The sequence below is a fragment of the Armigeres subalbatus genome, chromosome 2 (assembly GCF_024139115.2).
Source record: "Armigeres subalbatus isolate Guangzhou_Male chromosome 2, GZ_Asu_2, whole genome shotgun sequence".
In the NCBI taxonomy this organism is placed as follows: Eukaryota; Metazoa; Arthropoda; class Insecta; order Diptera; family Culicidae; genus Armigeres; species Armigeres subalbatus.
In genome coordinates, this window is record NC_085140.1 from 220,485,007 (window position 1) to 220,506,739 (window position 21,733).

At 40.6% G+C, this 21,733-nt stretch overlaps 1 protein-coding gene across 1 annotated transcript in view; it reads left to right on the plus strand.

Annotated features, from left to right (window-relative positions):
* Positions 1–21,217, plus strand: part of LOC134209560 (homeobox protein caupolican-like) — a 304,371-nt gene extending 283,154 nt beyond the window's left edge. The window contains exon 4 of the mRNA XM_062685556.1: positions 21,169–21,217. Within this exon, the coding sequence (XP_062541540.1) occupies positions 21,169–21,217 (49 nt within the window). The remainder of the gene's footprint in view (positions 1–21,168) is intronic.
* Positions 21,218–21,733: the final 516 nt, after the last annotated feature.

Genomic DNA, 21,733 nt, shown 5'->3' on the forward strand with positions numbered 1-21,733 from the left:
TTATTTCTTATACATGTCATTAAGCGCCTGCTTTGGCAAAAAAGTATTAGAAATATTAATAATAAACAACATTAAATTTTTTTACGTGAACAGAGACTCAATAGGAACTTTCCGTGAATATTCTGAATATTTTCCTGTAGAAATTTGGAACAACTCCCCGTAAAAACTCTGTAGAGCTTCTTATGTAAATCCCAAACAATTTCCCTTGGTAATTACAAAGAGTTCTCGAAACGTGAAAGTAGTTCCCGTGGAAAATCTGAAAATAATTTTAAAATGAATATTCTGGAAAAACTTGAAGAATTTCTGGGGAAGTTCATCAATTTTTTGAGGCGAGATTCAAAAGATTCTCCAGTTATTGTCGTGTAAATATCCTTAATGACCAATTCAGCCAAATGACACTTTTGACCGAATGTCCATTTTGATCAAATTGCCCTTTCTACCAAACGACTATTTCAGCCGAAGGACAAGCTCACGATTTTTTTAGCCAAAGGAACTGTTCGACCAAATAAGATTCTCGGCCAAATATCTGTAGGCTACATATCCTATCAAAGTCTGAAAACATAATGAGAGTATATAGAATATTTTGATTTTGACAAAATGATTCACAATTTGTTTTCAAATATGTATAAATCATCATGATTCATTATATATTTTGATCTCATGTTGCTGTAGATTACTAAATTGAATGATATGACATCAAACTGTGTACTTATTTTGCTATCGGAAATTTAGTTTTCGATTTCCTCTCATCGACAGCAGAATAGTTTTTTATTTGATGTCACGGTAAGCTGATTCTGCTAAACGTTTTGTTATTTTAACCGTTAAAACGACCAAAAAGATATCAAATTAGGTGAACATAATCGATGAATACACAACATTAAAACAAGTTATCGATTTGCTCTTAAGCTTTGCCTGGGTAAGCTTCTACCAATTAATATTTTCGGTTAAACGATTCGGCCTAACAACTTTCAGTCTTGTGACTTTCTGCCGAACAACTCTTTTCTCTCGTCATAAGACGAGTTAATACCATCCCATTGAATTCCACCACTTAATTGTATCTTGACAGATACGTATTTCGACCTCAAAGGTAAGGCCGTCTTCAGTGTCTCGTACTTGACTCGACTTAGTCAAGTCGAGTCAATACGAGACACTGAAGACAGCCTTACCTTTGAGGTCGAAATACGTATCTGTCAAGATACAATTAAGTGGAATTCAATGGATGGTATTAACTGTCTTATGACAAGTGAAGACATTCCACTAAAAAGCTCAAAATAATTTTTCTTAACTCTTTTCTATTAAAAAATTCAATTTAAATTAGATTTTCATTTTTTCATTTTTCGCAACACGCTTAGTTTTTACGGAGAGCTCTTTTTTAACAAGGTATTGTATGGAATTTTCATGGAAATAATTGGTATCCTTACGAAAAATTCTCTGAAGTTTCAACGTAATGTTGTAGATCTATCAGCAAATTATACGGAAAATCCAATGAATCTTAGGAGTTTCCACTGAAAATTTCAATCGGCGTGGAAAATTATAGATCAACGGCGTGGCAAATTTTAAATGGCGGCGCGCCGATGCAAAAATGTCGGCGGCGGCGGCGTGCCAAAAACTGCCGGCGGCGTGGCGCGGCGGCGCACACCTCTACACTGGGCAGCGCAATCAGTAGAAGCACGGATTACCAAGCCACAGCTTGCGGGTTCGCTTCCCCGTTTGGTCGCGATAGTTTTTCGTCTTAGAAGCGTTTACGATTTCGTCGTTGTGTTTGCCACAAAATAAATTAATGCAAATTATTAGCATCAAAAGTTCTAAATTATTAACAGTGGAAGTGCATTGAGAAGGCTGAGGTGGCAGTCGGCTAGAGGCTTATTACTATATAAGCAATAAGTTTGCAAAAAAAAAACAACAATCCAATATTTGTTTGCTTTTTGTGTATCATTTAGCACCATACCGATAATCACTATATCTTAGGAAAAAAGTAATTTGCTTGGAATGCAACTGAGCAGATATAGTATTTAGATCTTCTCGCTTGTAACTAGAAACCTCACAATACATAAGAGGTGATTGGTGATAATTGGCACATTGTACAGCCGACGTTGGTGTTTTACAGATCCACATTGCCCTGACCGGTTGATTAATTTATATTTTCCGATTAAACTGCGATCAAAAACAGAACATGAATAGATAGACACCCATTTTTTTCAAAGGATTAACAGAGCTGAGCGTAACACGTTACAAGCATAGTATTCCACGCAAAAAAGATATTGTAGCAACAGGCATTACTTTCTGTTTACGCCTTGCTGTACGTGCGTTAACCTGCTTCATTACAATATCGTTGCGGCAGACCTGTGGCAATCCAATACAGAGTACATTATATTTATAAGTTTTTTTTCTAGTTTCCGCCACATTTCCTCCTGAACTAAATTGGCTACCGGTTGGAAAATGTTTTTCATTTCACTGGGTGGTTAAGTGCTGACCACCCGATCAATGTAAACACCAGCACCTCTTATCCGTCAATCACCTTAAACAAGTTCAGCTCTGTTGTATGGAGATTGTTGTGTGGATCAGTATCCATCTATGAAACTGTAGATAAATTCCTACATGTTTATTGTAGCCAACGGAGAATTATCATGAGTAAAATTAACGGTAGAAATGAAAGCTCATTAAGTGACAGGATGAGTAATAGTTTGAAGACACCATCACTTTTTTTTACTTCATTTGCTTCGTAAGAATATGTGTTTTTCGTGTTAACGTTTATTGCGGAATGATCACCATCACCTAAATCAGTTGGACTTATTCTACGAGTCGAGTGACGTGAGGTGAGTCGATTTTGGCAACTCTCACGTGAGGTGACCATTAGGGTGGTTCAAAAAATCGATTTTGCTCCACTGTGCTCATCTGATTCTTTACCATGTTCTGAGTGTCCTCTGAAAATTTGAGCTCATTTGGATTAAAACTGATTTAGCACAAGCCGCTTCCAGTTTGCATGCAAATTAGTATGGGGAAATTTATTTTTTAATTATACTGTTAATGACGCTTCCCCATCAAGCGCATATCAATAGAAAACCTACAAAGCTAAAAGGAATACTCAACAGCTTCCACTCAGTGAAAACCGCATCTCAATTAATCGTTCCAATAATTGGCAATCGAATTTAATCTATACCGTGGTTTTCTGGAGCTAATTGCATAACTCATCAACAGGCAACATTGCTGCTCGTGGCGCGAAAGATAGCACACACAAATTCAGACTACTATGTTCCACTGCACATTTCAGTGATGCCCTCAAAGAAGTTTAACGATCATGACTAAAGATTCGCAACCTGTCTTAAAATCGATTACTAATTATTGGGACGATTAATCAACATGCGGTTTTCGTTGGATGAAAGCTGTTGAGTGTCCCTTTTAGATATGTAGGTTTTCTTCTAACCTGCGCCTAATGGGGAAACGTCATTAACAGTATAATGAAAAAATAAATTTTCCCATACTAATTTGCATGCAAACTTGATACGGCTTGTGCTAAATCAGTTTTAAACCAAATGAGCTCAAATTTTCAGAGGACACTCAGAACAGGGTAAAGCATCAGATGAGCACTGTGGAGCAAAATCGATTTTTTGAACCACCCTAGTGACCATGTTATTCAAATGGGGCTATACGACTCTTCTCACGTCGTTCGAGCAATCTCACGTCACTCCACTCGTAGAATAAGCCCAAATGTCCGTCAGTACACTAATGTCAAGGCCTACTGATTGGGAGTATTTTAGTGACTAATAGACAATAATAAATATTAAGTACTAGTCGACCCGGCAGACGTTGTCCTGCATGGTAGGCGAAAATACGCGTTGTGAACTTCCCATTCTCATACAAATCTTCATTTTAGCTTTTCACGTTTTAATCAACTTCACTAATGATTTCCCAATGAGGAAATATCATATAAACCCGTCGGAAACTATAATGAACATATCTGCAGAAGGAATGAAGAAAATCCATCCAGCCGTTTTCGCGTTATGCGGATACGAACACAGACCATTTCATTTTTATTATATAGAGAAGAAGAAGATAATGAATCGCCTGCTTTGAGCGTGCTTACACACTAGCGGCACACTAGAAGTTAACTTTCTTAAATCAGGATGGCGAAAGACATCTAAGGTTCGATTTCTCAAAACTGAGCACCTTAATCGAAAAAATATTTGGTGGGCGTAGTAGCGAACGTATTTTGTTTGTTAATGACCTGTGCAATAGCCTTCGCTCTTCTTAGCTTTTATTCGCTGACGATCTAAAGATATATCGTGAAATTGAGACTAGGTTGGATTGCTGCGTTCTCCAAAATGACATTGATACACTTCTACGATGGTGCTTATTAAATGGTATGGAAGTCAATGTTGCTAAATGCAGTTCCATAACATTCAGCCGTTTGCGAGAGCCATTGCTGACTGATTAAACATGGTGACTGATTAAACTGATGGAAACAGCCGTTTACTACGAGTTTCATCGATTAAAGACTTGGGAGTCATTATTGACTCTAAAGTCAGATTTAACAACCACATCAACATGATCACAGCCAAATCGTTTGCCATGCTGGGATTTTTGAAAAGAAACACGAATGCACTACAGGACATATACGCGCTAAAAGCGCTAAAATGCTCTCGTCCGCAGTCTTCTAGAATACTGCCGTAATCTGGAAAAGTGACGTAACAGCCATTTTACAACATGCATGTTTTCCATTTTTCTGTTACGATTTTTCGATAACGATGAGTAGTGCTCGTTAACACCATTTTTGGAAAATGGCGTATACGTCACTTTTTCAGATTACGGCAGAATACGCAGTCGTTGTTTGGGCACCCTTTCATGCAACACTGACTCACAGAATAGAAGCGATTCAACGAAACTTCAGCAGGTATGCTCTACGGGTACTACCTTGGAACAATACGCCTAGCTTGCCCCCCCTACGAAGAACGGTGTATGCATATAAATCTGGAATCGCTAGCTGCCAGAAGAAAACTTCTTCAAAGACTCTTCGTGTTCGGAATTCTCGCTGGAGATGTAGACTGTGGCTTTCTCCTAGCTAAAGTACACATCAACGTGCCTCGAAGACAACTACGGCATTACACACTTCTTGCCGAGTCTACTCACCGTACAAACTATGGATACAATGAGCCATGGAGCATGTGCTGCCGCACGTTTAATGAAGTTAGTCACGTGTTTGATTTTAATATTAGTAGAGAGGCCTATAAGTGAAGAACATAAAACCTAGTATAGCTAAGAAACATCTGTACAACTTTTCGTTGAAGATTGAAATAAATAAAAATAAATAAATAACCGGTACCGAACAGTTTTTCATGAAAAGATCCTAATTTTGAGAAAACCCGCGTTAGATGTCTTTCGTCATATAAATGCTGGCTATTTGCGCATATACGACAGCGCCTGGATGTGGAAGCGGCGGGTAAAAAATCACCCATTGCCAATAATTCATTATTACAAATCGGTCATCCTGACAGTAGAAGCATGCCAGGATGGAGATCTTTCAAGTCGGCCCTTTGCACAACTGGAGGTGTACAGGACCCATAATTAAGTAATTAGGGATTTCCCGCTCGATGGAGAATTGAATTGACAGGTTGCCAGCCACGTATGATGACACACTGTTGTGGGTAGGACGACGTGAAAACCTTCCCGAGTTTCTATAGTGGTCAAATGACGATTTGGACCAGACAGAAAAGACAGAGTCTCGGAAAGACGAGGTTTAGACCCGTTGGATTCAGGTGGCTAGCAATGGCGAGAGAGATGTCCGAAGTCTTGGATATTTCGCCGAATCTTCAGACTCAGTTCACCCGGTTGATGTGTTCTCCCTGGCGCACCGTTTCTTCACTTTTCACACGTGGGTTATCTTAAACAAAGTTATTTTTGGGGAGTCTTATTGTCCGAACTGACTCCTCTGTCGGTACTCGCTCAACTGCTCCGGATTTCGGATCCTCTTCGGTCATCAATCGGTATTTTTCCTTCTATTCCGTCGCCCCGGATTTAGTTTTGTTGCGAAATATTTGGACATCGGTATATTTGTGACATCAAGCAGGGGTGTGAGAGGCGTTAGTGGTACAAACACTGTCAAGCCAGAATACTCACATAAATTGAGGATAAATGTTGGTATTCAGACCGCATCGTGCTTTCGTGCTGTGCGGTTCTTTTCTCTCTTTGCTGATTTCCACAGTGCTTCTCAGCGCTATTTGTACCTACTGATCCCGTTACGATCTTTGCTTGGATCTGTGCCTTCGTTTTACGTTGGACCCGTTTGCGGAAGTAAAATTCTGCAGGGACACCGTTCTGAAAAAAAACCTAAGAAGGTCACGTCTCCACGCTCAGCATTGAGCATTAATAAAAACAAGAGAAAGGGGGAGTCTCTGAATTCTCCACTTCCTTCTAAGAAACAAGGTACCAAGACCGTCCTGCCAAAGCACGGAAAAAAGAGAAGGAAGCTGGTTACTTCAGATATTCCTTCTAACTCTAATATCGGAAATAAATCTTCTCCTATCGAGTTGAGCAATCAGTTCGATTTGATTCATGATGAAATTGAGCAAATTGAATCTACCTCTAGCCCAGGTGATTCGATCCATGCAAAAAAACAAAGGATTCCGCCAATTGTGGTATCTGTTGCCTAGTTTTCTGGCTTTAGGAATGAGATTTTGAGTAACCTTCAGGGGATCAAAGTTTCATTTCAGATTGCCAGGAAAGGTGACTGCCGCGTTTTACCGGGATCCTTTGACGATCACAAACGTCTTTTTCAGTATTTAATTGAGAGCCGCCATAAATTCTACACATACGTCGACAAAACTGAGCGATTGTTCAAAGTTGTCTTGAATTGATGATAAATCACTGGATGAGATTAAAAATGCAATTTCTCAATTACTTGGATTTTCACCAGTCCAAGTAATTAAGATGAATAAGAAATGCCACTCTGGTACTTCCCAGAGGGGCATTTCTCAAGAATTTTATTTAGTTCACTTTAACACTTTTATTTAACTTTCACTTTAACACCACTTTAACAAAAGTGAACTAAATAATATGAAAAGTTTGGAAAAGGCCTGTATTATGTCCCAGGTCCGTGTTACATTGGAACATTTTCGCAGGCCTGGGGGAAATTTTCAAAACCCCACTCAGTGCCAAAAGTGGGGTCACGGAACTAAACATTGCCACATGGATGCTAAATGCATGATTTGTGGTGGAACATCTCATGCCAAAGACGCCTGTCATGTGAGAGAAGATTCCAATAATTTTAAATGTGCAAATTGGGGGGCAATCATAAATCCAATTTCTGAGAATGGCCTTCACGCAAAAAAATTGACTTCCCGTGCAAAATTGATGACGGCAAATTCCATAAAACAAAACATATTTTAAACGCTCAAAATCCGCAATCGTTTGCCGGTCAACAAATTTTGCTCCTACCTCTCACCGGGTAACGAACAGTTCGTCGAATTATAATTTTTCAAACTTGCCTACCTATGCAAAAATCGCTGCAGGCAGGCAAAATTTTAAATTTTATTTGAAGATTGTTCTGCGGGATATTATACTATTCAATATACCAATGGGCCAACTTGTTTTTCTTCCAGTCGAAATCCTTCTACAATTGATTTAGTTTAAAACTGATTCAAGTCAGCTGTGTGGCCACAGGGACTATGCAGCAGGGACTATGTCCAAGGGCTTGACGATCCCTCCCCAGGCCATCTGCGAGTTGTGGCGCCTGCCTAGGATGTGGTGGGGTTTGACAGTGGGCCCTGTTAAACCTCTATAAAAAGCTGCATGTATCCGCAAGTAGGCTCCGCCAAAGCGACCGTGTGCCGCTCAAAGCGCACAAGCCCAAGTCCTGGTGTTAGGTGGGACGCTAAACAGCCCTGACACGATGGCCCTCCGGCGAGACAGGAGGTTTGCGCAGGCCCAATAAGCCGCCTGGAAAACCAATAATTACGAACAATATAAGAGATAATGCGACTCGATATAATCGGCAAAGACCTAGGCGACGAATGAAGGATCACGATTGGAAGCTTGGAACATGGAACTGCAAGTCGCTAGGTTTCGCAGGTTGCGACAGGATGATCTACGATGAATTACATCCTCGCAACTTCGACGTCGTGGCGCTGCAGGAGATTTGCTGGACAGGACAGAAAGTGTGGAAAAGCGGGCATCGGGCGGCTACCTTCTACCAAAGCTCTGGCACCACCAACGAGCTGGGAACCGGCTTCATAGTGCTGGGTAAGATGCGCCAACGCGTGATTGGGTGGCAGCCAATCAACGCAAGGATGTGCAAGCTGAGGATTAAAGGCCGTTTCTTCAACTATAGCATCATCAACGTGCACTGCCCACACGAAGGGAGACCCGACGACGAGAAAGAAGAGTTCTACGCACAGCTGGAGCACACATACGATGGATGACCACTGCGGGACGTCAAAATCGTCATCGGTGACATGAACGCGCAGGTAGGAAGGGAGGAAATGTATAGACCGGCATCGGATCGGATAGTCTGCACACCGTATCGAATGACAACGGCCAACGATGCATAAACTTCGCAGCCTCCCGCGGAATGGTAGTCCGAAGCACCTTCTTTCCTCGCAAAAATATCCACAAGGCCACATGGAGATCACCTAACCAAGAAACGGAAAACCAAATCGACCACGTTCTAATCGACGGTAAATTCTTCTCCGACATCACGAACGTCCGCACTTACCGCAGTGCGAATATTGAATCCGACCACTACCTTGTTGCAGTATGCCTGCGCTCAAAACTCTCGACGGTGTACAACACGCGTCGAAGTCGGACGCCGCGGCTTAATCTTGGGCGGCTACAAGACGGTAGACTAGCCCAAGAATACGCGCAGCAGCTGGAAGTGGCACTCCCAACGGAAGAGCAGCTAGGCGCAGCGTCTCTTGAAGATGGCTGGAGAGATATTCGATCCGCCATTGGTAGCACCGCAACCGCTGCACTTGGCACGGTGCCCCCGGATCAGAAAAACGACTGGTATGACGGCGAATGTGAGCAGTTAGTAGAAGAGAAGAATGCAGCATGGGCGAGATTGCTGCAACACCGCACGAGGGCGAACGAGGCACGATATAAACAGGCGCGGAACAGACAAAACTCGATTTTCCGGGGGGAAAAGCGTCAGCAGGAAGATCGAGACCGTGAAGAGACGGAGCAACTGTACCGCGCTAATAACACACGAAAGTTCTAAGAGAAGTTGAACCGTTCACGTAAGGGCCACGTGTCACAGCCTGATATGTGTAAGGACATAAACGGGAACCTTCTTACGAAAGAGCGTGAGGTGATCCAAAGGTGGCGGCAGCACTACGTAGAGCACCTGAATGGCAATATGGCAGACGAAGATGGCGGTATGGTTATGGACCTGGGAGAACGCGCGCAGGACATAATTCTACCGGCTCCGGATCTCCAGGAAATCCAGGAGGAGATTGGCCGGCTGAAGAACAACAAAGCTCCTGGGGTTGACCAACTACCAGGAGAGCTATTTAAACACGGTGGTGAGGCACTGGCTAGAGCGCTGCACTGGGTCATTACCAAGATTTGGGAGGAGGAAGTTTTGCCGCAGGAGTGGATGGAAGGTGTCGTGTGTCCCATCTACAAAATGGGCGATAAGCTGGATTGTAGCAACTACCGCGCAATCACATTGCTGAACGCCGCCTACAAGGTACTCTCCCAAATTTTATGCCGTCGACTAGCACCAATTGCAAGGGAGTTCGTGGGGCAGTACCAGGCGGGTTTTATGGGCGAACGGAAGAAGACGGGCGAAGAAACGGAAAACCAAATCGACCACGTTCTAATCGACGGTAAATTCTTCTCCGACATCACGAACGTTCGCACTTTCCGCAGTACAAATATTGAATTCGACCACTACCTTGTTGTAGTATGCCTGCGCTCAAAACTCTCGACGGTGTACAACACCTCGCGTTGAACGCCGCGGCTTAACTTCGGGCGGCTACAAGACAGTAGACTAGCCCAAGGATACGCGCAGCAGCTGGAAGTGGCATTCCCAACGGAAGATCAGCTAGACGCAGCGTCTCTTGAAGATGGATGGAGAGATATTCGATCTGCCATTGGTAGCACCGCAACCGCTGTACTTGGCACGCCGCACCCGGATCAGAGAAACGACTGGTATGACGGCGAATGTGAACAGTTAGTTGAGGAGAAGAATGCAGCATGGGCGAGATTGCTGCAACACCGCACGAGGGCGAACGAGGCACGATACAAACGGGCGCGGAACAGACAAAACTCGATTTTCCCGGGGGAAAAGCGTCAGCAGGAAGATCGAGACCGTGAAGAGACGGAGCAACTGTACCGTGCTAATAACACACGAAAGTTCTATGAGAAGTTGAACCGTTCACGTAAGGGCCACGTGCCACAGCCTGATATGTGTAAGGACTTAAACGGGAACCTTCTTACGAACGAGCGTAAGGGGATCCAAAGGTGGCGGCAGCACTACGAAGAACACCTGAATGGCAATGTGGCAGACGAAGATGGCGGTATGGCGATGGACCTGGGGGAACGCGCGCAGGACATAATTCTACCGGCTCCGGATCTCCAAGAAATCCAGGAGGAGATTGGCCGGCTGAAGAACAACAAAGCCCCTGGGGTTGACCAACTACCAGGAGAGCTATTTAAACACGGTGGTGAGGCACTGGCTAGAGCGCTGCACTGGGTCATTACCAAGATTTGGGAGGAGGAAGTTTTGCCGCAGGAGTGGATGGAAGGTGTCGTGTGTCCCATCTACAAAATGGGCGATAAGCTGGATTGTAGCAACTACCGCGCAATCACATTGCTGAACGCCGCCTACAAGGTACTCTCCCAAATTTTATGCCATCGACTAGCACCAATTGCAAGGGAGTTCGTGGGGCAGTACCAGGCGGGTTTTATGGGCGAACGCTCCACCACGGACCAGGTGTTCGCCATTCGCCAAGTACTGCAGAAGTGCCGCGAATACAACGTGCCCACACATCATCTATTCATCGACTTCAAAGCCGCATATGATACAATCGATCGGGACCAGCTATGGCAGCTAATGCACGAAAACGGATTTCCGGATAAACTGACACGGTTGATCAAAGCGACGATGGATCGGGTGATGTGCGTAGTTCGAGTTTCAGGGGCATTCTCGAGTCCCTTCGAAACCCGCAGAGGGTTACGGCAAGGTGATAGTCTTTCGTGTCTGCTATTCAACATCGCTTTGGAAGGGGTAATACGAAGAGCAGGGATTAACACGAGTGGTACAATTTTCAATAAGTCCGTCCAGCTATTTGGCTTCGCCGACGACATAGATATTATGGCACGTAACTTTGAGAAGATGGAGGAAGCCTACATCAGACTGAAGAGGGAAGCCAAGCGGATCGGACTAGTCATCAACACGTCGAAGACGAAGTACATGATAGGAAGAGGTTCAAGAGAAGACAATGTGAGCCACCCACCGCGAGTTGGCATCGGTGGTGATGAAATCGAGGTGGTAGAAGAATTTGTGTACTTGGGCTCACTGGTGACTGCCGAAAATGATACCAGCAGAGAAACTCGGAGACTCATAATGGCTGGAAATCGTGCATACTTTGGACTCCGCAAGACGCTCCGATCGAATAGAGTTCGCCGCCGTACCAAACTGACAATCTACAAAACGCTAATTAGACCGGTAGTCCTCTACGGACACGAGACCTGGACGATGCTCGTGGAGGACCAACGCGCACTCGGAGTTTTCGAAAGGAAAGTGCTGCGTACCATCTATGGTGGGGTGCAGATGGCGGACGGTACGTGGAGGAGGCGAATGAACCACGAGTTGCATCAGCTGCTGGGAGAACCATCCATCGTTCACACCGCGAAAATCGGACGACTGCGGTGGGCCGGGCACGTAGCCAGAATGTCGGACAATAGCCCGGTGAAAATGGTTCTCGACAACGATCCGACGGGTACAAGAAGGCGAGGTGCGCAGCGGGCAAGGTGGATCGATCAGGTGGAAGATGACTTGCGGACCCTCCGTAGACTGCGTGGTTGGCGACGTGTAGCCATGGACCGAGCCGAATGGAGAAGACTCTTATATACCGCACAGGCCACTTCGGCCTTAGTCTGAATAAATGAATGAATGAATGTGTGGCCAAATGGTAACTCATGTTGATTTTGACGGTGATTACATTCCTGTGACGTTTGAAATCTCACAAGAAGCCATTAACAATCCAATCAGCTCTACCTTTAATTATCATAGAGCTGATTGGGATTTATATAAAACGTATATCGATAGGAATTTTGATGTTGATATTCCTCTCGATACCAAAAGTGATATTGATAATGCTCTCGTATCTTGGACAAATTTAATTGTCGAAGACAGAGGCATTGCAATTGCTAAATGTGAAACTAAATTCAACTCCATTATTATTGACGACGATCTTCGGTTACTGATCCGTCTTAAAAATGTGAGGCGAAGTCAATACCAAAGAACTAGCGATTCCACATTCCAGCGCTTTTAAAAGAGGGAAATAAAATTTGATTAACAAATGGCGAAAAGGCTCAAAAACTTGCTCAGCAGTTCGAGAGTGCCCATAATTTTAGTCTAGGTCTTACTAGTCCAATTGAAGATCAGGTTACACGGAGCTTCGAAGACATTCTCAATCAAGAGAATGTTTTTGACCCTTCGTTGCGAACTAATTTGGATGAAGTGAGATCTATTACTAGAAAATTTAAAAATATGAAGGCCCTGGGTGATGATGGTATTTTCTACATACTTATCAAAAAACTTCCTGAGAGCTCTTTATCCTTTTTGGTTAATTTATTTAACAAATGTTTTCAATTGCCATACTTTCCAGATAAATGGAAAAACGCCAAAGTCGTTCTAATTTTGAAGCCGGACAAAAATCCAGCTGAGCTTCTAGTTATCGCCCAATCAGTTTGCTTGCTTCAATAAGCAAACTATTCAAAAAGATTATTTTAAATAGAATGATGGTTCATATTAATGACAATTCTATTTTTGCTGATGAGCAATTTGGTTTTCGCCATGCGCATTCAACCACCCATCAGTTATTAAAAGTTACGAATTTACTTCGGCTCAACAAATCTGAAGGATATTCGACTGGAGTTGCTCTTCTTGATATAGAGAAAGCATTTGACAGTGTTTGGCATAAAGGTTTGATTGTAAAATTGATGAATTTTAATTTTCCTCAGTACAGTTTACCAAAATTATTTATCAGATCGCTCACTGCAGGTAAACTATCAGAATTCCTCATCTGATAGATTACCTGTAAAAGCTGGTGTTCCCCAAGGCAGCATACTGTGGCCCATGTTGTAAAACATTTTTATTGCTGATTTACAAAAAAATTTGTCAAATATCTTTGTTTGCAGATGACACGGGCCTCTCAGTCAAAGAGCGAAGCCTTCGTGTCGTTTGTAGTAGATTGCAAAAAAGTTTGGATATTTTCTCCACTTACTTGCAAAAATTCCCACATAAGCCGAGAGCTTCTTATTTGAAACCTTTTAGCAGACATATTGTCACTATGAATGGTGTTCCAATTAATTGGCCTAGCGAAGCTCAATATTTAGGACTTCTGCTAGATCAAAAATTAACTTTTAAAAGTCACATTGAAGGCATTCAAGCCAAATGTAACAAATATATTAAGTGTTTATATCCACTTATAAACAGAAAATCAAAACAAATTTTTAGACCAGCCATGTTGTATGCTGTGCCAATATGGACTAGTTGATGCAATGCCAGAAAGAAGGCACTTCAGAGGATTCAAAATAAATTTTTTTAAGTGATTCTGAAGTTGCCTCTGTGGTATAGTACCAATGAACTTCATAGAATTTCTAATATAGAGGCATTGCAACAAATGTCCAACAAAGTAATTTCCAATTTTGGACAAAAATCGTTGCAATCTTCTATTGCAACGATTAGCTCCTTGTACCTTTAGTATAAATTAGGTGTTTTGTTTAAGTTGAAAACATTATAATTCCTACATGGTTCTATTTAACTAGAGGAAAAATCCTAACTGTCAAAGGCAATTGAAATGTATTAATAATAACTAAAAATGTAACATAGCAAATAAGGATGATAGTGTTAAGAAAACACGGAACACCTAGTCTAAGAGATGAATTCATGTATTAGATAATTAGTAAATAAAATTAATTAAAACAAGTATAATTACTATAATTAAAATGTTTTTAAGCCGAATTAAGCTCAATTCTACCACACACTAACACAAAATTCTTAAGAAATCAACTATAAAGCTGATAAACACAACAGACACAACTGGATGTATTTTACCACATAACCACCATAACCATAATACCACATACAGACCTCTCATACGTTGGAATAGAACTCTTTATCAGATGAATTTAAGAAGATCGTCAAGAATTGATGCTGAGCGATTCACAGTAGCGTAACCACCAGCCTTATCTAGAACAGTATGGAGAAATTAAAAAAAATCGTGGGATTGCAATTACTAATTTGCTAATAACTATTTTCAGAAGGTATTAACAATTCGGATTTTTTCATCAACATTTAATGCATAAAATATCCTGGAACTTTGTTTAAAAGATCATTATTCTTAATACAAAGTCTAAGCCAAGAGAGCGAAGTTAAAAAAAAATGTCACGGAATGTAATGACATTAATGTCTTTTGACACTAATTCGGCTCGCCAATATCAGATTCAGATAAATGACTATTAGATGACTATTGGAAAAGTTATAGGGTCCTTTAAGGGCTACATGTTTATATAAAAAACATAATTGTAAATCATGTGTGAAAAAAGTTATTAGCAAATTAATCTCATGACATCGAAATGACATTTCCCGTCACTGATCTCGAAAAACACTTCACAAAACTGAAGCTCAGTACTTCATTTGATTATCTGTCGCTTCTCGCTGAACTACCGATCGCTAATGTTTAAAACCTCTTAAGGGTCGTTCAATAATTATGTATGCACATATGGGGGGGAGGAGGAGTTTGACATTTTCTTACTCTTCATATAAACAAAAAATATTTTGTATGGGAAAAATCTTACAAGGAGGGAAGGGGTCCGAAAAACCAAGAAAAAATGCTTCCGTAATTATTGAACGACCCCTTATTCAGTTTATATAATATCAAACTTAATCCGCATATTATTGCTGAATCTAATGACTATTATAGTGTTGGAATATGAACGGCTTTTTGCGTGAATTGCGACCACCGTATCCTTGGATGACTATGATATCAGTTTAATCATTTTATAGTACTTATAATCAACAGATAAAGCTTTTCTATAAAACTCTGCATGTGCTGTATGTTGATAAACTGACAGATCATTGTAAACTAAACAAGTCGGGTTTGTGACTCTTTCCAGCAAATAATATTAATTTAATGACTGAGCGTACTTTTTGATATCTCGAGTACTGACAAACCAAAAGGGCCTATTAAAAGTCGAATAAATCAATGGTGCAGCAAATCTGGAAAGGTATTCTGTATTCTATAACTGATTTTTTATTTGTGCACACGCTGTACGGCCAACTTTTTGACACCATGTCTTTCATGATTACAAAACGATACAATGCTGCGATATTGTAAAATTTACTTATACTATATAATTTTTATTAGGTGAACACATTATAATATTATTTCTAGACTAACATTTGAAAAGGGCGCAGCCGCCAAATTTTATTTTTTTAGGCTCCTTGTCTACATACATAGCCAGCCATATACGTAGATAAAGAACTGTAAAAAAATAAATGTTGGCTGTTTCGCCCTTTTCAAATGGTGGTCTAGATTTAAAATACGTATCATTTTAATTGTCCGTGTAGTCACGATTAGCAGATCTTGAAAAACGTTTGCCTTTGATTTCGCCTTGAATTAAGTGAAAGAATTCAGGGACACATTTACCCCAGATTGAGAGCCGCAGTTCAATAGTATACAAAACCAATTTGACTGCTGGCCGATAATAATCCGTTCTAGCCGAATGCCGAATCTCAAACGAGACGAAAATAGTCAATTGAGCGAAAAGGTTACATTAAAGCACGTATCAGATTTCATTCGAAAACATTCGCGTACAATCAAGCCAACATAAGCAATGCAGATTGCATTTAGATCATGTGTGTTTTCTATGTTTCACTACAAAAGAAAAGTATGCTGAAAACTTGTTCAACATGTTTACCAGCTAGCGAGCAGGCAAGTTGTAAGCAAGCAAGCGATCATTTACTATATGTAGCAGAATGGGACCATTTAAATGTGCGGGGGGAGTCCACTGTCTATCCGCGGGTGGAAAATTTTAATGCTGATGTAGGCACTCAAGGATGTTTGAGTATTAATGAAACCCACTTGGAAATATAAAATTTCCATCACGTTCGGTTCGGCTAGCTGGCGAATGCAACGGCTTGATACAGATACATTCCTACATACACCTGCCCGTTCCGGTGGTGGAAGAAAATCGCGATGAACAGTGCTGCCGGGATTACTACACAGTTCAACTAATACAAAATACCCCTACTAAAGACTTGGCTTAACTGAATAGTTTCAATATCCTTCTAAATTAAAGAATAATTAACTGTATATAAATATTTCAGCTCAAACGTTTCTGTATGTATGTTTTAAAGGATTCCTATCATTTATAAACCGTCAATAACCAGAGCCAGATGATCTGAACCTTTCATAATTTTTAATATTTTTATGGGACCCCTGCGACAATCGGAGTAAAGAAATCCTCTGCTTTGATACCATTTCACGTTCCTCACAGAACTTTGGCGAAAGAGACCAATGGATTAAAACCGAGCAGCTCTAATAAACACACATTCCTGCGGAGAGAAGCTATAAAACGGATTAAACGCGCATTATACATTTTATTGTAATAAATTCACACTAATTGAACATAGATGTATACCACTGACAAGAGGTCGAATCCTACATAAAGCGCTACAAAGGAACGCAAACCGCGTAGACTTGTACCGTGAAAAAAGTACAACACTCATGCGTTCGACGAGCCAGTCAGTGATGTGATGTCCGACCGGTCTCGTCAGACTAGACATCAACACCGGCCACAACCCTAGTATTTACAGCAACTAAAATAGCCACAACGTGCGGTGAGTTTTAATCGATTTTTTTTCACTTTTGTTTGCTATTCCCGAACACGGCTGAGGGGGTGGACCGCCTGCGTACAGCTACCCAGCGGAACAGTTTCTTTGGACAATGCTAGTTCATAATTCGACTTCCCATTCCTGTTGAGAATGCCGGTACTGTTGGATTGACATAGAAATGACAGTTAACTCCGTTGGTCGGTGAATGAGTAGCGACCAATAAAACTCGCTAATCCTTTTTTATGTCTCCTCACCCATACGATGGGCCGTTAATGAAAATTTGAAGAAAGCGATCGTTATTTTTAAGCACAGAATATGTCCGTTGGATGTAATTATTCTATGTAGCGTGATGTAAGCATTTTGTAAATGTCGTTAGTTTTACTACCTACCGAATTATAATTTAGGAAAAAGTTATTAGTTCAATAAAACAAGCTTTCTCACAGTCTGAAATGTAGTTAGACCGAGAAAAACCATGTGATCTAACGACATTTGATGTTCAGGCTACTTATTCAGCATTCGTATAATGAAATCACCCAAAAGTTGTGAAAATGTTAAATGTATCATAATAAATAAAATGCTAAGTAATACTTCTTACTAACTTACTAAGAGGTCCGCGTGATGCAACGGGATTTTGTTCGATTGCATTGGTAGAGCCCCGCATGTGAGTCGTCGTGTGGATACACAGAAAGAAATAATGAAAAGTAATTGACGCGTAAATAATAAAGACGTGGAAAATTACACTAGTCTGGGCGTACATGGATCTTTTCCAACAAGTTCGCCCTAAATGTATGCAATTTACATAGCATTATGACACTTATTCGTATAAAAAGTGTCATATTGCAACAAAATTGCATACATTCAGGTGATAATATCGTTTAGATTTACGCTCTTTTTGGCATTCCCTTTATGTGCATTACTTTCGTGTAAATTTCAATAACTTTTTCTATCTGTGTACGTCAAATCCTATATGGTGGTGGTGGTCTAGATGGCATTTCCAAAATCTGTCAACGACTTGGTAATACCATGATAATATTCCCGAAATGAAATAAAATCATTTCTAGAAATATGCTGTTGAGGAGCATGTTATTGTATCCCTCATAAAAACATCTACTCCTCCGCTTATTTTTGGTCGCAACGAAAAATAAGCGCCAGACAGTCGCCTAAGCTACACAGAAAGAAGTAATGAAAAGTAATTGACGCGTAAATAATAAAGACGTGGAAAATTACACTAGTTCTGGGCGTACATGGATCTTTTCCAACAAGTTTGCCCTAAATGTATGCAATTTACATAGCATTATGACACTTATTCGTATAAAAAGTGACATAATGCAATACAAATTGCATACATTCAGGTGATAATATCGTTTAGATTTACGCTCTTTTATGGCATTCCCTTTATGTGCATTACTTTCGTGTAAATTTCAATAACTTTTTCTATCTCAGTACTTTGATATTTTTGAAAATTTTCCCGTCACGTGGTGGATTCTGACGATGATTACTTTAATAGCACGTGCTATTTGTGCTGCGGAAAAATTCTCCAGATCTATGCGAGCCTTGGAAAATGAGCACCAAAGTTGTCATTTTGTCGCAAGATACAATATTTTTTACATAGATAAAAATATGTTGTGTTTTTAAATGTATTTTCATGCACATATTTGCAGCATGTAAATAAACGCAACATTCACTCGAACTTACTGTGTTTTTAATTGAAATATATTTAAACTGTGCTTGGGGATCGTACACTAATTACGTAAGCACTTATGGAGGGAGGGGGGGTCTGCCATTTTCTTACGCTCTATATAAATAAAAAATGATTTGTATGGGAAAAATCTTATATGGGGAGAGGGTGGTTAAAAAGCCCAGAAAATTGCTTACGTAATTAGTGTACTTGCTTCAATCAAATTTAATTAACTATCAAATGTTAATTCGTTTGTTGGGAAAAACTACAACCACAGATAATCTGTGCTACAACTTTACAAGTCGTTGAATTTTAAAAATCATTTGCTGTGTATACTCGCAGAAATCACATGTTCCATGATTTTTTTAAAGTGGTATTCCTCTTACCTACTGACTCATAAGTACATTTGTTAGTAAGCCAGTCAATACAAAATCGTATGATGCTCAAATGTAGTTTATATACAATATACATACAGTGGTGTTCGTATAATAGCAGCAAAATAATAATTTTTGTTTTGTATAGATCTGGAAAACTGCTGACTGAATATTACGAGCTCGGTGGTTTAGTGGCTAACGCTTCTGCCTTATAAGCAGGTGGTCGTTCTTTCTGTTTTTCACGTTCTACCAAAACAATTCCTACTGCTATAATATCCCACACTGAAACATTGCCAAGATTTTCAACTGTGTGAACATCAGCTTTGTAATTAATCAGCTTTGTAACTATTTTTTCGACAAAATTGCCTAATTTGTTATTTTCCATCAAGCTGTTTAATAAATTAGTGTATAAACATTTCAACATATTCGTAATTCACTGCCAAAATTTCAACAATTTTCACTGCCAAAGTTAAAAAAATAGGATAGGAACACCGTCTTCGACCAGAGGTGGTACAGATTAAACACTTAACATCTAAACAACGGACAGGACGAACGAGCGAATGAACCACGAGTTGCATCAGCTGTTGGGAGAACCATCCATCGTACACACCGCGAAAATCGGAAGACTGCGGTGGGCCGGACACGTAGCCAGATTGTCGGACAGTAATCCGGTGAAAATGGTTCTCGACAACGATCCGACGGGAACAAGAAGGCGAGATGCACAGCGGGCAAGGTGGATCGATCAGGTGGAGAACGATTTGCGGACCCTCCGCAGACTGCGTGGTTGGCGAAGTGCAGCCATCGACCGAGCTGAATGGAGAAGACTTTTATGTGCAGCACAGGCCACTCCGGCCTTAGTCTGATAATAAATAAATAAAAATTGAATAAGTACCCGAGAAATGAAGATTATTCAGTGTTCGTTTTTTGAAGCAAAAAGACGCTGAAGCCTGTTTTCCACGTAGAAAGTAGACACATCGTTTGACTACGACACTAGGTAAGCATTACCATAAAACCGCATATTAGGTAGGGGAACTGTTCCGTTTTCCATCTCACTGAACATATATTCATCTCATCGCAAAACAACGAAATACAACACTAATATCGTGGCTTCTTTTTGCCTACACGCGTGCTCACTGCTGGAAAAACCACAAAAATAAGAAACAAACTAAATTCTTTTTTTCATTGCTCTGTTTTTGAGGTTTTTGATGGGATGGAAATAGGAGCTACGGGATGAAGTGCCGAACCGTTCCCCTATAATGTTATTACCCAACATTTCCAATATAACCAAAATAAACGCAACGTAAATAACAGTTTTGTGGTCTGTGGTGTATTTAACATTTGCAACTGATCTAAATTTATTTACGTCGAGCGTAATGCGCCTCTCGCGGATAAGTACTTGTTTTGTTGCTTATAAAACCTCGCGCGTATCGTGGAACAGTAAGTCTTTCATCTTACCATAAGTAATCATTAATCAAAAGTACGGAATTTCATTCATAAACCTGTCTCATGGCATCGTATACACATCGGCCTATGAACAACCAAACGCAAGCAAAACGAATCCAAAAGAGCCATCAATTTTTCACACATGAATGTGAGGTTAAATAAACATCACAATTAGCAGTCGTTGAGCTGTGGAAAAGAAATCAAATAAACCTCTTCGCTTTGGGTGCGATGATTTCGAACAAGACTGTGAACAGTATATCGCGCTATGACCGAATCGTTTTGTTTGAGATGGGTCTTTGATGCAACTCGAACAATACCGCGCAGTTCCCATTGCCGAGACGGCCTCTGTCCATCCCATTCATTGGTAGACCTGGACATGATGCTGCCCGAATCGTTCATTAAAACGAGCAACGGCGATGATGACGCCAACGACCGCAGCATCCAATCGATCTGAAAACATAATCGTCTTCATCAAATCTGTCCGAATCACAGACACCTTTCCCGACCATCACCGTCATGGGTGGTGTGGTGGTGGCACCGCTGGCAAGGTCTGTCTTTCTAAAATAATGTGTATACAGAATACAATTGACCTCATGCTGGGCCAATCGACGGCCATATGGCGCTGTTGGTGTGATTTCAGATTCGAAAACGCTCAATGATTGACATTTCGCTTTGAGAAGTGTGAAATCCGTTCAATTAAAATTTCGGGACTTCCGATCAATATGAAGCAAATATTTTTCTTCTGTCATAGTTTTTGAATTATTTTTTCTTTCATACAAGTTTTAGAATGTTCGCAACAGATTTTAACCCTATTTTGAATTTCAAGATGGTTTACTGCCGTTTAAAATAATTTAAAAAATGTACATGTACCACTTTTACTGGCAACGATTTTCGGTTTCTGTTTAATTCTGTTCCCATTAATAGTGGTACATGTGTATTTTGTTCCAAACAAACTTGAAATTTGTCAAGAAACTTTGCATATTTCTCATTACTACCTTTAGGCACATCAGTCATAACACGTTGCTGCAGTGAAGTTGCAGAAAATAGCAAATTTAATTTTATTTCCGAAATTTTTGGAAAAATGCGTGTCCTGTAAAATTTACTCAATGTGACATGTACCATTTTCGCTGGCACCGGTTCATATAATGCACCAGAAAGGCACAAACATAGCTAGGTGGA